The following is a 16,579-nucleotide window of genomic DNA, read 5'->3' on the forward strand; positions in this document are numbered from 1 at the left end:
GAAACCAGTTCATACCGACTGGTTTTGGTTTGGTTCGTTTGGTTTTTTAGGACAAAAACCAGTTCAAACCGGTTTGGCTCGGTTTTTTTGGTTTTTTTTGTTTGGGTTTGGTTCGGTTTGATTTTTTTTGTTTCAAGCTTATAAAACCGAACCGGTCGGTTTTTTTAAAATTTTAATCGTTTTTTTTCATGGTTCGGTTTTTTTAATTTTTCAGTTTTTTTACTCACCCCTAATTTTGATAGCCAAAATAAAGTATCAATAAGGTTTTATATAGGTTATTAGCGATTTAAGAATCTTAATTTATATTATTTAAGGTTTCATGTGTTGTATAAATAGCCTTATAATAATAATTTAAAAAAAACAGGATTAATCTATTCTTAGGAATTATATTAATTACAAAAAAACATTTTCCTTTTGTATATAAAGTAGAAGTCTTTTTTATTTTAACACATAGAGTTATTTTAATATAAGACATAATATATTTGATATTTACCAATAAGATGTTTATATGTGATAAGTTTTAAGAATTTAAAAATATTTTTATAGAATAAAAAAATATTTCGAGATATAAAGTTCATACTTTATTTGTGTTTGGCATAAACTAGCCAGCCCCATGCGGCAATAGGTGAGGTTAACATTTGAGCTACACTTCGCCCCTTTTGCAGAACATTAAAGTCATTAAAATATGCATCACTTGTCCAAAATAACTTGAGATGTTAGAAATTTTTTAGAATGAAAATGACAAATAAAACAAAAGTGTAAGAAATCGTATTATTTTATACAAAATTTGTTAATAAATGATGAGAATACTTTATATAAACTATAGGTCAAAATGATTTTTTTTCCCTTTTTTCTTTTGTTGCTAGAGAAATCTCAAAGAACTATAAGGTATTATTGTTTATTTTGAAAATAAAAAATGTTTGTTATGCTTAATGTTTTTATTTAAATTTAAAATAAAAGAGTGCTTTTAGATTTGGATTTGAAAACGATGTAATCTCTCCTCTGACAAAAAACAAGCATTGAACCCGCATGAATGACGAGTTATTGATAGGTTGTTCTACATTATATTGATTAAAATAGACTCAAAGGCCAACACTCACTATTAATGGATTTATGTAGAATCACGTCAAATAAAAAATATATTCCACACACAAAAACAAATAACACATATCAACATGACATAAATGTGTATCTGGTAATTCAAATACCTGATAATCAACATCCAAGGCTAAGAGCCAAGAATAAGTCATCTAATCTTGGGTTAATGGTAGGTTGTAGCATCCATCCAAATATAAAATCTAAACTCTTAAAAATACATGTAGTAGTGTGAGTAAGAATCGTTCTCATAGAGAATATCTAGTGTAGTTTTATGCTACGTGAACAAGGATGAAATGAGGGTTTGAATATAACAGAAACAATTATAAGAAAAACAATTAGGAAATAATTATAATTAAAGTATCAAAGTTAACTAGAAGAACAAACCTTGGTCTAAGTCAACATCCACCATTAGAATTTTAAAATTAATTATCGATGCAAGTATATATCAATTCACATTTTGAATTTTTACCATTGTAATTATTTTTCTTGTCTCTCCTTAATTTTAATTAATTAGAAACAAATTATTTAATTAATCCTTACTACTAAATAACACAAGACAAGAGCTGGAAGTTTAATCTAATAGTAAACTTAAGAATTAGAGAGATCAATAAAACTAAACAACACAAGCATAAGAGATTGCATTTAATTTAGTCGAATATTCTTTCAAAGATTTAATAATTTTTGATGTAGCAAATCATTAGACCTTAGTTGCTTCACAAATTAGAGGAATCAAACAATTATGGATTTGATATCTAATCTAGTAGCAGATTGCAACAAATAATACACTAGTAGGCCTTCTAATAATTAAATGAGACAATCATGAAAATATACATAAAAGAATATCCATTACTCAAAGTGTAAATCGAACAATAAAAATAAATCAAATCTCATATTTCTATTGAATCCAATGCTTCTGTCTCTTTCAACCGATTAGAAAAGTTTAACCATATAAGGCCATGATGAAAACCTGAAGGAGTTGTAAGGGAAGAGGGAAGAAAAATAGATCCCTAGTCTAATGGTTTATTCCTTTTTAAAGTTCATTCCCCGTATTATAAGCCCACCAAATCTCCTAAAAATATTCTAATATTATCCTCAAATAATAATAACTAAATTTGACTAATTAATGAAAATATTTAATAATAAAATAGGATATAACAAGCCATGTATTAGATTTGTAAGCCAAAGAATATTCCAACACGTTGATGGCTTAGTGCAGCGATTTTATTTCCAATTTTGACCTCGATGCAGTTGGTATATCTCAACACTCAAAAAATGGAAGTTGTAGATATTTTTCTTAAAATTCCACAACATCTTGAATCATCTTAATCGGATCTTGTATGAGAGAGTTATGCCTAAATTACAAAGTTGTGTTGAAAATATCCAAAATCACACAATTAGCTTTGTTTCGCACTTAATACCTCTATTTGCATTCTAAATCAAAATATAGAAATAATGAGTACATTTAAGCATAAGTATAAGAGGCTAAACATTAAAGGAGAAAAATATGATATTTTTCATTCTTATTAGTTGAGTTCTCAAAATAAATAACAGCTTATATACCATAATAAATACACAAACATAAAAATAACAAAAATATGTATTCACTAATTTAAATATTCGATAGTCAACATTCAATGATAGGAGCTGAGAATGGTTCATCTAATCCCAAGTTGAGTTTTCAAAATAGATGACAACTTATACACCACAACAAACACAAGCAAACATGAAAATGATAAAAATATGTATTTGCCAATTCAAATACCCGATAGTCAAAATCCAATGATAGAAGCCGAGAACGATTTATATGATCCTAGGTTGAGTTTTCAAAATAGATGATAGTTTACACATAACAAAACAAACATAAAAAAAGATAAAAAAAAATATTTATCCACCAATTCAAATACCTAATTGTCAACATCAAAAGATAGGATATGAGAATGAGTTCTAATATGGGTTGAGTGTTTAAAATAGATGACATCTTATACATAAAAAACACAAGCATAAAAATGACAAAAAAAATGTATTTTGCCAATTCAAGTACCCAATAGTCAACATCCAATGATAGAAGTCGATAACGGGTACTCAAATCCTAGGTTGAGTTCTTGAAATAAATCGTAGTTAATACACAACCCAACAAACAAAAACAAACATAAAAGTCACATAACAATATAAATAAATATGTATTCACTAATTCTATTACCCGATAGTCAACATCTAATTATAAAAGTCGACAACGGATCATCTAATCCTAGGTTGAGTTCTTGAATAAAAGATAATTTATACACATTTACATCAAACAAAAACAAACCTAAAACAACAACAAGAGAGACATAAATATGCATTCATTAATTCAGTAAATCCTAAAAAATAAAAAATATCAATTGTTTAAAAAATTATTTGAAAAAGAAACAGAAAATTATTTCAACATGAACATCATAACAAACACACACATGCACACATAAAGTTTTAATGTTAAGGCCAAACCATTACGACTCAGATAAACCAAAATTGAGCATGATCCTTCCAACCTTATCGCAGGGTATTTATTTCCATCCTTATTCCATCTCATAAGATAAATTCTTAATGACTTCATACCCTAAGGGTCTGCATACAATAATATAGACCATAATACTTCAACTATCACATCATAATATGCATAAAACATAGTAATATATTAAAAAAATACATAAAATAAGCAATAAAATACTTTAGAGGTTCAAAAACAACCTTAAAAATTGTTGGAGTCGATTGTAACAATGAAGGTACATAAGGTACACGTGTCGCCACTGTTGGGGCATGTTTTGGTTGGGTTTGGGAATGCCTCCTCCTCCTTATTTCTACATGGCGGTGAAGCTCACCACAACCTAAAAAGGGAAATTGACCCATGAAATGCTTTGGTTTTCCTTTTTTTCTCTCATTTTTCTTTTGGTATTTTCTCTATTTTTTTAGGTGGTTGGTTAGTGGCGTGGAGATGGAAATGTTGATGTTGTTAGTGGTGGCTATTATGGAATGGTGATAGTGCACTAATGAATTGAAAAGGCTTGAAATGGATGGTATTACAAAGTTGAAAATGACGATGATTGCATCATTGGCTATTACTAAAGTTTTGTGGGAAAGGTCAATATAGGGCTATGCTAGTGATTAGAAATGCTCTTGACCATAGTGGTTTGTTAGCAAGAGAGGCAATATAGGGTGCTAAGTTTCTTTCTTCCAAATCTGATTTTTTTGAAGCAATAACAATTGGCTATAAAATTATAATAATTGCAAAAGTAGCCTCGTAAGAAGATAGAATATTATCATTATTAGCAACAATCATCATATTTACAAATAATGTATTAATTGAAGGAAATAGGTTTTTATCAACTAATATTGCTTCATTTTTATTAGGAAACCTAATATGCATTGACTATGTTAAATCTTGAATTACATGTTCAAATATCATAGACTTGAGCAATGTCTTTCCTTATTTTAACTTAAAGATTTCAAAGCTCTAACACTCTTTTTAGTTAGTACTTCATATATTATAGGTTCACTAGGTACGAATTTTGCTACATCTATATCCATTATTTCCTGACAATAAGTTCCATAAATTATGACTTTTCTCTCTGCTTTTTTTTCAATAAATTTTCATATCTTGAAGCTCTTATTCTCAATTCATATATATCTTTAAATTTAATTCCCTTAAATTTCTTTCTTAGTTCCAACTTTAATCCTTGTTAAGCAATCATGATAAATTTCTTTCTGAAATCTTAACCTAATATTTTCCTCTTACTTCTATGAATCTATCTAAATATTATTTTATATTTTATCCAGGATTTTGTTTTAATTTAACTAAATCATCCAACATAAATTTTAGTTATATCCTAGAAAAATGAGCTTGGAATATGGTGGTAGATTTATGCATCAAGTAAAAGCATATCATTCCAATTTCAAACTGAATTTGGTGGTAGATTTATATATCAGGTAAAAGCATTCCCAATTAACAACAAAAATTCAGAATCATATATATTTTTACATTGGTAGATGAATTTGACTCTATGTTCTATAGCAGAAATAGTTCATTGGCTATTAAACAATGTGAAGTCTAGGAATTTAAAATTGTTAAGGTAAAGGTACGACTAGTCTAGCTTTGTTTTTCACTATGGTCCCATGTTTATCAACTTTATTCCTAAAGACCCATTTTGTTCTTATGATAGAATGATTTTTAGGTCTAGGGACTAGTTCTCAAACATCATTCTTTTCAAATTGGTTTAACTTATCTTGCATGGCTAAGATCTAATTTGTATCTTTTTTGGCTTCTATGATGGATTTGGGCTCTAAATGTGAAACAAATGCACAATGTTCATTAATATTACTAAGAAATGCTCTAGTCTTAGTTCCTTTAAGAGGATTACCAATAATGAAATCAAGAGAATGAGAGCTTAAATGGCTCAGCTTTTTTTGTTGCACGAAAGAGTTATTTACCATTTCCTGTTGATGACTCAATCTTAGTTGATCTTTATTCATTATTGTCCTCTATAGGTGTCTTATAATTAAGATTTAAATGTTGAACACTTTTATTTACATCATCTAAAATCTCATCAATTCTTTTCATTTTTAGTTTCCTTAAAGACGACATACATAGATTCTTCAAGACAAAGTGTTATATTGTTATAAACTCTATAAGCTTTGCTATAGGAGGAATATCCGAGAAAAATACCAACATCGAATTTTGAATAAAACTTGTCCAAGTTATCCGTGGTGTTAAAAATAAAACATTTTGAACAAAAAACCTCGAAATATGAGAAGTTAGGTTTCCTTCCTCTCCAAAACTCATAAGGAGTCTTTTTTAACTCTGGTCTTAAGATAATATGATTTAAAACATAGGAAGAAGTGTTTACAACTTCCGCCCAAAAACATTTAGGGGTATTACATTCATTAAACATTATAGCTAATGGTTGTCATTCAAATCAAGTCTAAGCAAACTTATATATGTGAGAACCTAGCTATAATACAAATTATTGTTCTAGGATTAAAGCAACAATAACATATAAGAGGAGTGAATTAGGTGTTGCACTAATTAAGTCAAATAATGCAAATAAACACACTAAGCACATATAACACAATAACCAACAATATAATTAAAGTGCTTAAAGTAAAAAAGATAAGGAAAGAGAGATTGCAAACCTAGTTTTTAACGTGGTTTGACAAGCTTACATCAACATCTCAGGTACCAATTGTACTTGAGAGTATTGTGCTCTTTCACTAATCCATGTGAAAGACACAATTCCCTTGATTAATCCACACCAAGCAATTACACTACTTAAAAATGTTCCCTTTTCAAGATTTTTTCTTTGGTGACAATACTTCACCATGTTAATAGTTTATCCAAACTCCCAGGTATTTATAATTATAATTTGTTTACAACAAGATTCACTCTCTCAAAGAGTAGATTGTATAATTGAAAACTATAATGTCTATAGCTTACTCAATAGCTCTTAGGATGATTGAAGGTGTGTAAGTGTAATGAGTGTGAGATTTTATATTCTTGTGCTAAAATATAAAGATTTAATTTACCACAATTTAGAGTATGTTAGGATTGATGATTTCTAGTTGATTTTTCTTTTAGAATAACTTCTATATCATGTATATCCAGAAAATCTTGTTTATTTTGCATAAAAGAGAGCTACATATATGTTTCCAAAAGAAACTAGCCGTTGTAATGCCTCTGGCGGATAAAGCGGTCGACCGATTCAAATGGCTATATCATTTGGTCTACTGGTTCCTGCAAAATTCTCAGGTGTTCATCACAGATGAACAACGGTCAACTGATTCATTTGGTATGCCCAAAGAGTTAACCGGTTCAATATAAAAAAAAAACAAATTTGGTAGTTTCAAACTTAGTGAAACTTGAACAGATTAAAAGTATATCAATCCTATTTATGAATGCAATATGAAGTGTGTGAATTCATTTTAATTTGCTATTGAATAAGATATGAAGATTTAATAAGAAGCATTAAAATGAATCCTTAAAAACTAAATCTTCACTAGATTTGCATTTTGGACTTGTTTATGTGATCTTCATATAGATTTGTTTAAACTTAATCTCATATATCAATTCTATTTATGCATGCAATGTGAAGTGTGTGAATTCATTTTAGTTTGCTATTGAATAAGATATAAAGATTTAATAAACATTAAAATGAATCCTTAAAAACTAAATCTTCATTTGCTTTGCATCTTGAACTTGTTAATGTGATCTTCATATAGATCTGTTTAAATTTAATCTTATCTTAACATATCATGAGTCCATTTTCATTTAATAGTTATCATCAAAATACATAAAATATTAATATGTGATCCAAAGGTCAACATCATTGACCTATTCTTCTACAAATTCAATTTAGATTTATTTTTTAAATTAATTTTATAAAATTAAAAACTATTTTTTAAAAATAAACTACTTCTTTATCTATAAATTATAAAATAATGATATTGAAAACTCATGAATTTTGAGAGTGTTTGATAATGATATTAATGGATCAAGTTAGAGACATAATAAGTTATTTTGCTTTATGTATCCTAATTCCAAGTATTTCTACCTCCTTTTTTGACTTTATCAAATTAAGTTGAATATTTAAACCAATTCAATTTTTTAAAATAAAAATTACTTCTCCATATATACATCATAAAATAGAGTGTGATGTATGAAATTATACAAAAAATTCATACAATATATTAAAAAATAAAATTACAACTAAATAATTAGCTTGAGGTAGGGATGACAATTTAATCTAAATTCAATAGATATCGATCTTATCCAACCTAAATAGACGAGTATTTTTTGGATAATTATCTTACCCGATAGATAATGAGTAGGGTATGGTTATTATCAAACCCGACCTAAAAACTGCCTGAACCTAACCCGGAATATATATATTTATATTATATAGATATATTTGTAGAATATTTATGTTTTTTTAATATGATATATACATATCTCAATATTGACATAAAACAAATATATATTTATAATTTTTATTATTTTATCATTTAATATACATATATAAATACTTCAAATATATATTAACTATTTTATTTTTTATTAAATAATAAAGAATAATACATAATTTATATTTATATGGATACTCAAAACTTGATGGATAGTTTATGAATATCTGAATTTTTTACCCGATAGATAATGAATAGAGTATTGATATTAAAAAAATTCGACCAATGAATACCCATTTCTATCCCTAGATTGAGGGGTAGTTAGGTCATGGGGCTAGTAAATCCCTCATTTGCCTTCAATTATGGTCAATCCATATTAGACTTTATTAGTTCTAATTAATTAGATTAAAAAATTAATTTGATCAAATCAAATATATCATGAATATGTTTGACTATATTTGTGGCATGAGCTTTGCTGCCAACTAGTCTTTTTTTTTTCAGCATAAAAAATTGCTAAGGAAAGAAATCTAAGACTTAAGTTACTGGATCAATTGGTAATTTAAATAATATAAATATAAATATAATAACAACAAAAAAAAGTTAAAAAACGATATGATCCCATTGGAGTTTGAAAAACCCAAATGTTTAAGGGCAAAACAAGAAAAAAATACTCAGCTAAACGGAGTTAACTTAAAGACTTCGTGATAGTAAATATAAGATTATGATAATCTCATTAAAATAAATAAAAAAAAGGACAACTTGAAAGCAAAGTGAAAAAAAAATAGCACGAAGATTAATTTTCAGTGCATAAACATTGAATAATAAAATTAAAATAAATAAATATAAAAATAACAAAAAAAAAACCAAAGTCATCAAAACAATTATACTATTCTAAAAATAATTACAAAAATAAATACTTTATTGGTTTTTTCTTAAAGTCATCAAAATAATTACAGTATTCTAAAAAAATAAAAATACAAAAATATCCTTGAGCAGTAAGCATTGGATTATTTTATTCTAGGGTTAAATTAGTATTTTTACTGTATATAAAAAAAAATCAATCTAACCCCATACAATCTGCAAAAAATGGTTGTGTTATGGTGAAAAGATTACATTGCCCCCAATGCCTTGTTCAAAGTTTTAATAGCTAAAGGCAAATTTAGTAATTATATTATTATAATGAATAATTTTTTATGTCTTGAGATATAATAATTTTTCTTCTCCTAGTTTTTTTTATTTAATTTATTATTTTTTGTGTTAGAGTATAAACCGTCCGCGAGTTGGATTTCTTGATATTCATACTTTACTCATTATCTTATCCATTGAGTAAAAATTCTAGATATTCATTAGCTATTCACCATTATCTAATTACTATTTATTATCTACTATTATTTATTAATAAATAAAAAATAAAATAGCCAATATATATAAATGAGTTTAATGTTAATATTAAAGTATATTATATTATATTAAAAAATCTAAATATTTTATAAATATATTTATATAATATAAGGATTAGATTCGGAATCAGATTTATCTACAGAGAGTCATGATTGAGTCTTGATTAAATTTGTTGCGGTAGGTAAAAAAAGAGCATCGGTATAATTCTAGAGGAGAAACCAAAACTGTAGCATGGATGGGAATGTCTGATGAGGGAACAGGAGTACAGGTGGCACCACGAGAGAGAGAGTGAGAAGGGAAAAACCGCAGAACAGAGTGTCCCATCGCCACGCTCCTGGATTTCGAAAATTAAAGGAAATAAAGAAAAAGTGGAGATAAATAAGCAAGAAACAATATTTCTGGTCGTCGTAAGATACCCTGCGTATTTTTGTATTTATTTTGTCATTTAGCCCAACAAACGCACCAGCGCCTAGAAAATAAATAAATAAATAAAACGAACCTGGCAGTTTACGTACAGGAGGAGGGGGAGCGACTCAGATTTTGCCCAAAACTTGGCGATACCACTCTTGAGAGAAACACGCGCACACACTCAATATTACTTACTTTTACTATTTAATTACCATTATAGTGGGGGGAGAGATAGATAGGAAAGTGGAAAACAAAGACAAACAAGAATCAAAACAAATAGAAACAGAGAGGTCTCTTGCATCCTTCCCCTTCCCCTTCCCCTTCCGCTTCCCCTCCACCTCCCTCAACCGCCACCTCGCATCTCCTTCTCCTTCCTTCCTTTTAGATTGATTCTTGATCATTTATAGCATCTCTCTCTTGTCTAATCTGCACTAGTAATAATAGATAGGAGGAGAGAAGGAGGGGGTGAGGTATGACGGGGTCAGGTTCATTGTCATCTCCGCTCTGCACGTGGATTGTCGCGGCGTGCATGTCGGTCACGTGCGCTAAGGAAAGCAAGCACGCTCTGTCTCCACCATCCTCGACTACTGGTAATAGAAGTCGCAGGCGGAAGGCTGCTGCTGCTGCTGCTGCTGCTTTGAAATGCAATAGCAATAACAAGTACAACAACTACGGCAGCGGTATGGGTGGAGGAGGACCGAGCCTGCAAGGATTAGTGAGCTCTTGCTTGGCCTTTGAACCTTGTAGTCATTACTACGCTTCTCATGGACTCCTGAGATCCAATCGCAAGCTAAGACAACTCCATCCTCCCGCTCTTTCCGGTATCTTCTTCACTTATTCGAATCTTCCTTTTTAATCGTTTATTTTCTATTATTCCTGCTTTTGTTTGTGTTTGGGTTTTGTTTTGCTAATCGGTTTAGGCTTGGATTTGATGATGATTTATCGCTTTCATCTTCTTTTGTTTGGATGCTTGTGTAATATATATTCTCTCTCTCTCTCTTTGTTCTGTTATGTAACTGGGATTTTTCTTTTTTTAAAAAAAATAAAATAAAAAAGGCGATAATATGATGGGCTAATCAGAAAATAATTCAGGTAATTAACAGTGAGGGGCAGCTCTTGTATCTGCTGCTGTTTGGAAATGGAGCGAAAGCTAGGCAGGTTTTAGTTGCATGAATTTGCTGTTTGTGGCTCTGTTCTTATTATTTTTATGTTTTCTAAGCGAAGCAGAGTATGGAGATAAGAGTCTACTGAGTCTTTGTTTTCCAATTCTGAAAACCATGTCTCTTTCTCGCTTTGCCATGCTGCATTTCTGGTCACCCACGATTTCCTTTTTTCTTCATAGAAGAAACCTAGCCATTGTGCGTGCGTGCGTGTGTGTGTGAGAGAGAGAGAGAGAGAGAGAATAGTTGTCTTCAGCTGCCTGCAAATGACAGACTCACACCATTTGCCTTGATGATGTATTTAAAAATTTTAGGGCAAGCCATGGCTGTAGCTGTGCAACCTACAAAGGAAGTTGAGACAAAAAAGAAACCACATACAAAGCAAAAGCGAGTAGTTGTGACAGGGTTGGGTGTGGTGTCACCTCTTGGTCATGAACCAGATGTCTTCTACAACAATCTTCTTGAAGGTGTCAGTGGCGTATCTCAGATAGAGGCTTTTGACTGTGCTCAATTTTCCACGGTAATTGATTACTTCAACACATCTTTTCTTCATTTTGTTGCTCTGAATAAATCTTACCTTCACAAATCTCACTTTTCCTTTTTCCTTTTTTCTTTTTTCACAGAGAATTGCTGGAGAAATCAAGTCTATCTCGACTGATGGATGGGTTTCACCAAAACTGGCCAAGAGAATGGATAAATTCATGCTTTATATGCTTATTGCTGGTAAAAAAGCTTTGGCAGATGGTGGGATTACTGAGGATGTGATGGATGAGTTAAATAAAGCTAAGTGTGGAGTTTTGATTGGCTCAGCAATGGGTGGGATGAAGGTAAACCTAATCTCCTCAGTTTAAGATATTTTGTCTATGATAGTGAAAATGTTGACAAAAATGACTTGATGAAGCATCTAACTGTCAGCTTTAAATGGTATTCTTACAATTACTGAATCAAGAAATATGTATTTTGTTGTCTCTTTTTCTGGCAATGTCAACTTAATGATGAGACCACCATTATTTATTTATTTTCTTCTGAACATATGAAAATTAGAAAATCGACTCTGTTTTCAATGTTGATTTTTCCCCTTGGGAATCATTGGCTCGTGTCTGTCTTTGTCCTTGATAACGTTGTTGATTCCTCATGGAACAACTTCTGGAAGGAAATATGAGTCTGGAGAAGGAAATATTAAGTGATCCTTCTTGAGAGCCATAAGGACCTGCTGATGTTGCTGAAAACCATATTCATAGTGCCATAAAATTTATTTATTAATTAATTGCTCCTTCTGGGTGATTATGGATAGGTTTTCAATGATGCAATTGAAGCTTTAAGGATCTCATACAAGAAGGTGAATCCTTTTTGTGTTCCTTTTGCAACTACAAATATGGGTTCTGCCATGCTTGCAATGGATCTGGTAAGCTATAATCTTAAGGATGATGAAATTTTAAAGCATACACTGACCGTTTGGTTAATTAAAATTTTTAACTTCTGTTTGGCATGTGTAACTGCAGGGATGGATGGGGCCAAATTATTCAATTTCCACTGCTTGTGCTACCGGCAACTTTTGTATTTTGAATGCAGCGAACCACATCATTAGAGGCGAAGCTGTAAGTATCTTGTGTTCAATTCATGTTCAACAACAAAACTTTGGGATGCTTAAGTTATTGTGCATACCACTCGTTAATGCCTAGCACCCAATTTTATGAACTTGCAGGATGTTATGCTTTGTGGTGGCTCAGATTCAGCAATTATTCCCATTGGTGGTTTTCTCTTCCTTTCCTGAGTTATACCTGTTCCATGTTCCCTGGTATAGCAGGAAGCTCATATGTGTTTATAATCATTGGTGCAGGATTGGGGGGTTTTGTGGCATGCAGAGCACTTTCGCAGAGGAATGATGATCCGACAAAAGCTTCACGACCTTGGGATATGGTAATTTATCACTAACCATTGGGCCCCCCTCATATGCAAAAAGGAAAAGAGAGTAACCAATTTTTTGTAATTTGTTTCTTTAAAATGGTTGAAATTTATTCATTTGAAATATGATTGTACTCAAGCCAGTGGAAGAATTATCTGGTGAGTAAATGATACAGATTCTTTATTTTTTATTCACTGCTCTGTTATCTACAAGTAGTTTGGATATGAATTCTATCCTTTCATAGTTTCTAAAATTTCTTAGAAGTCATTGGTTCAATTGTATTTGTGTCGTAGTTCTAGTTGCAAAATAGCAGCGAGCCTGATGTCTTAATTTTATTAGATGTGTGCTACATATAACAATGGCACAACATGAAGCCATCACAAATCACACAGCATGTCTGATATGTGGGACCTGGTGGCAGATCCCACGGATCAAATGGTTCATAACTTGATTCACATTGTGCCATTTCTTAGAAAGGGAATATCCCATTTCTTTATTTACTTCGCCTGTGTTTCTCAAACTTGAAATGTCTTCTTTTCTAATAAACAGAATCGGGATGGATTTGTCATGGGGGAAGGAGCTGGTGTTCTGCTTCTAGAAGAATTAGAACATGCTAAGGTAATATCTTATTTAATCCCAATAAAGTCATATGCTTTGATGAGAAGCAGAAGTGGAAGAGAATTAGACCATCCATTGGCTTTTTACTCTCTCTCTCTCTCTCTCTCTCTATACATATCTATTTATCCATTTATATATCTGGTGATGGTAGATTGCAGTTTTTTCTTCAGTTGGTAATCTATGGTTAATTTTTGTGCAGAAAAGAGGTGCCAATATCTATGCAGAGTTTCTTGGAGGGAGCTTTACTTGTGATGCTTATCACATGACTGAGCCACGTCCTGATGGTAACATGCCCTGTCTAAAGTACCTAGAATTTTTCACACAAAAAATCTATCTGTGGGCATGAAATTTAAAGATACGCTGAAGGATCTTGACTCTCTCTTTCATTTTGATCCACCTTATGATTATGTAATCAATTGTGAGCCAGCAACGGTATTGGTTGTTATTATGAACCCATGCCTGCTGGGTTCATAGCAAATTGGTGCTTGCATTCTTGTGATTGCTTTTCATTATTTATTGCAGTAGAGCCATGGGGATTTTGGTACTCGTTTTCTACATGTGTTTTGCAAAAGGAATTATTGGTCTGGCCCTGTTTAAACCTTTCATCAAAGTCTTGGGAAACACTTCTCGAAAAACAAAAGTCTACCTCTTGTCCTATCAAGGCTATAAAAGATTAGTAGGTAGAAATAACTCTAATATATCTATTTGAGGTAAATTCTAATGTCCTTTACAAGATGAGTCCTCAATGTAGCATATGGATCGTTGCAGCAATCCTAAAAAATCAGCATGAGGCATTTTCCAGTTGAGTTGAATTTCACAGGCTTTTGGGATAGTCTGCCGCGCTTCTTCTTTATAGTTATTTCTTTGAGTTGAAACCTGCGAACCCTTCTCCTAAAGTCGTATTTCCCAGATGTAATGCGCATTCATTTTTAGATTGTAAGATCTGTGCTTGAGTTGGTTATCACTCTCTGAATTACAGCAAGCAATTGAATAATTTCTATTGCAATTTGTTATCTTGATTATTTAGTTTATACATGCAGAGTTTTTACAAGCTAACTAATGTCGCTTCTACACCACCTGAAAACAGGGGCTGGTGTCATTCTCTGCATAGAAAAGGCATTAGCACAGTCTGGGGTATCTAAAGAGGATGTGAATTACATAAATGCACATGCTACATCCACACCAGCAGGAGACCTCAAAGAGTATCATGCTCTCATGCATTGTTTTGGCCGAAACTCTGGTGTATGTAACATAAACTATTTATGAACATCACCTAATTATTGCATGGCCATTGCCAGTGTATAACACTCAATTTTTCTTGTGCATTCGCAGTTGAGGGTGAACTCAACGAAATCTATGATTGGTCACTTACTGGGAGCATCTGGTGCTGTGGAAGCCATTGCTGCAGTACAGGTAAATTGTATAGTATTCATGACCTTTTTATCCTATCTCAATTTTAATCATGTCTAGAGAGTGGAGGAAAAGGTTGGTTCAATTCTTGAACCCAAGATAAGTATGGATATGACATTTACGATGGAGTGCCAAAACATCCGCCCTCTTTTTTTGTAAGGATAAATGTATTGTCAGAGAGAAGGAACATTGAAATTGCATTTCTCATTCGTTAATAGTATTGAGTTATTATTCCCCTACTCCCATCAGAAAACAAGTTTTTCATTGGTTGTTGATATTGTATTTTGTTACTTGTACAGGCAATACGGACAGGATGGGTTCATCCAAATATCAATCTAGAAAATCCAGAGCAAGGCATGGTATGTTTGCTCTATTATTTTTCCTGTTTACAGCTATGGCATTGTAAGTTTAAATTTGATGGTGTTTGTTTTCAATTTACCTAATGCTGCAAAAATAAAAATTCAGGACACGAGTGTATTAGTGGGCCCAAAGAAAGAGAGACTAGACATCAAGGCTGCACTGTCTAATTCGTTTGGGTTTGGTGGCCACAACTCGTCGATCATTTTTGCCCCATTCAAGTGAAATAGAGCTTCTCCAAGGTGCGTAGATTTGTAATTTAACTCTGTGCTATAATAATTGAATTTGAGAAACACATCAAGCTGGGGATAGGAACATCGAATACTGCACTAATAGATGTATCATTAATGTATGAATTGATGCCTAGGCTCATCCCATCATCTCACCATTGCATGACATTTTACAGCAACTTAATTTTCAGTGGGGGGAAAACTAAAAGCAGATGCGGAAGGTCTGGCAGGAGATGTATCCTATATAGCATGCTAAGTTGCGAAATGTTCAGCAAGTGACTATTAATGACATAGCTACTTCTTGCAGAGTGTACTGGAATCCTCACTGTATCCTGTTTTCTGCTGAGCTTGCTGAAGCTCAATTGACCTTTGAAATGTAACTAGTTGGACATCTGATATCTCGAGGATAGATTTGATTAGATGGCTATTTTCCCGGGAAGGGAGAATAATCAGATTTCACCAGGTGGCGACTGGAAATACTCTTTTTTTTTTTTTTTTTTTTCTTTTTTTTTGTTTCTGTTGTTTTTATAATCCTCTCTCATAAATAGCCACAGTGGGCCTTGATCTACTTGTGAGCCATCAATCAACGATCGGAAGTGGCCTTGTTTACTTTTTGTTCCGTGTACCAAAAAGATAGCTGTAAGGGTATTGCATTAGTTGTCAGTTGTAATGAATTTTTGAGCTAACAGTTTGCTACTTTACCGTAGCATAGCGGTGGTTTATGTGCATGCTTCTGTTTTGTTTCTCTCTGTCGAGCTTGTACGCTTAATGTTTTGTCATGGTACGTTGTTTCATTTTATCACCCACAAATGACGGCTGCTGGGTAATTTAGGCAGGCGAGCTCGATATTTCCATGCTTGCACCCGATCATCAGGATCTTCTTTACTAGATATTCGCTGATCATAACAATGTCATCGACTTCACGAGTTCCCAAGATCCGAGGATAAGCGAGAGAAGTTGCGGTGCGGGTTCTTATGATGCAGGATTTAGACAGATTTCACTCAACAATGTGTCGGTGAGGTTTGTTTTCAGCTAATGAGTCGCGAAAATGGCATGACTTC

General features: G+C 32.0%; 1 protein-coding gene across 3 annotated transcripts; it reads left to right on the forward strand.

Moving 5' to 3' along the window:
* Positions 1 to 9,955: 9,955 nt before the first annotated feature.
* On the forward strand, positions 9,956 to 16,267 carry LOC133689231 (3-oxoacyl-[acyl-carrier-protein] synthase II, chloroplastic-like). 3 transcript variants are annotated; one of them, XM_062109021.1, is made up of 14 exons: positions 9,956 to 10,658; positions 11,312 to 11,517; positions 11,621 to 11,824; positions 12,292 to 12,402; positions 12,500 to 12,595; positions 12,703 to 12,748; positions 12,838 to 12,917; positions 13,453 to 13,521; positions 13,721 to 13,805; positions 14,609 to 14,763; positions 14,854 to 14,934; positions 15,231 to 15,290; positions 15,397 to 15,530; positions 15,710 to 16,267. In XM_062109021.1, the coding sequence occupies exons 1-13, from the start codon at positions 10,310 to 10,312 to the stop codon at positions 15,511 to 15,513; spliced, it is 1,659 nt and encodes a 552-aa protein (XP_061965005.1). In that variant the 5' UTR covers positions 9,956 to 10,309; the 3' UTR covers positions 15,514 to 15,530; positions 15,710 to 16,267. The 3 variants fall into 3 exon arrangements, with proteins under 3 accessions (XP_061965005.1, XP_061965003.1, XP_061965004.1); XM_062109019.1 differs by having other exon boundaries at positions 9,957 to 10,658; positions 15,695 to 16,267; XM_062109020.1 differs by having other exon boundaries at positions 9,957 to 10,658; positions 15,826 to 16,267.
* The last annotated feature ends 312 nt before the right edge of the window (positions 16,268 to 16,579 follow it).

This window comes from Populus nigra, chromosome 3, assembly GCF_951802175.1.
Source record: "Populus nigra chromosome 3, ddPopNigr1.1, whole genome shotgun sequence".
NCBI classification, from domain to species: domain Eukaryota; kingdom Viridiplantae; phylum Streptophyta; class Magnoliopsida; order Malpighiales; family Salicaceae; genus Populus; species Populus nigra.

What these genes read in the sequence shown, in the direction of transcription:
- LOC133689231 (XM_062109021.1), top strand. Translation starts at nt 10,310, where the DNA reads ATGACGGGGTCAGGTTCATTGTCATCTCCGCTCTGCACGTGGATTGTC. An exon ending in CCATGCTTGCAATGGATCTG is followed by an intron (nt 12,403 to 12,499) that starts GTAAGCTATAAT and finishes GTGTAACTGCAG; the next exon opens with GGATGGATGGGGCCAAATTA. An exon ending in AAAATCCAGAGCAAGGCATG is followed by an intron (nt 15,291 to 15,396) that starts GTATGTTTGCTC and finishes ATAAAAATTCAG; the next exon opens with GACACGAGTGTATTAGTGGG.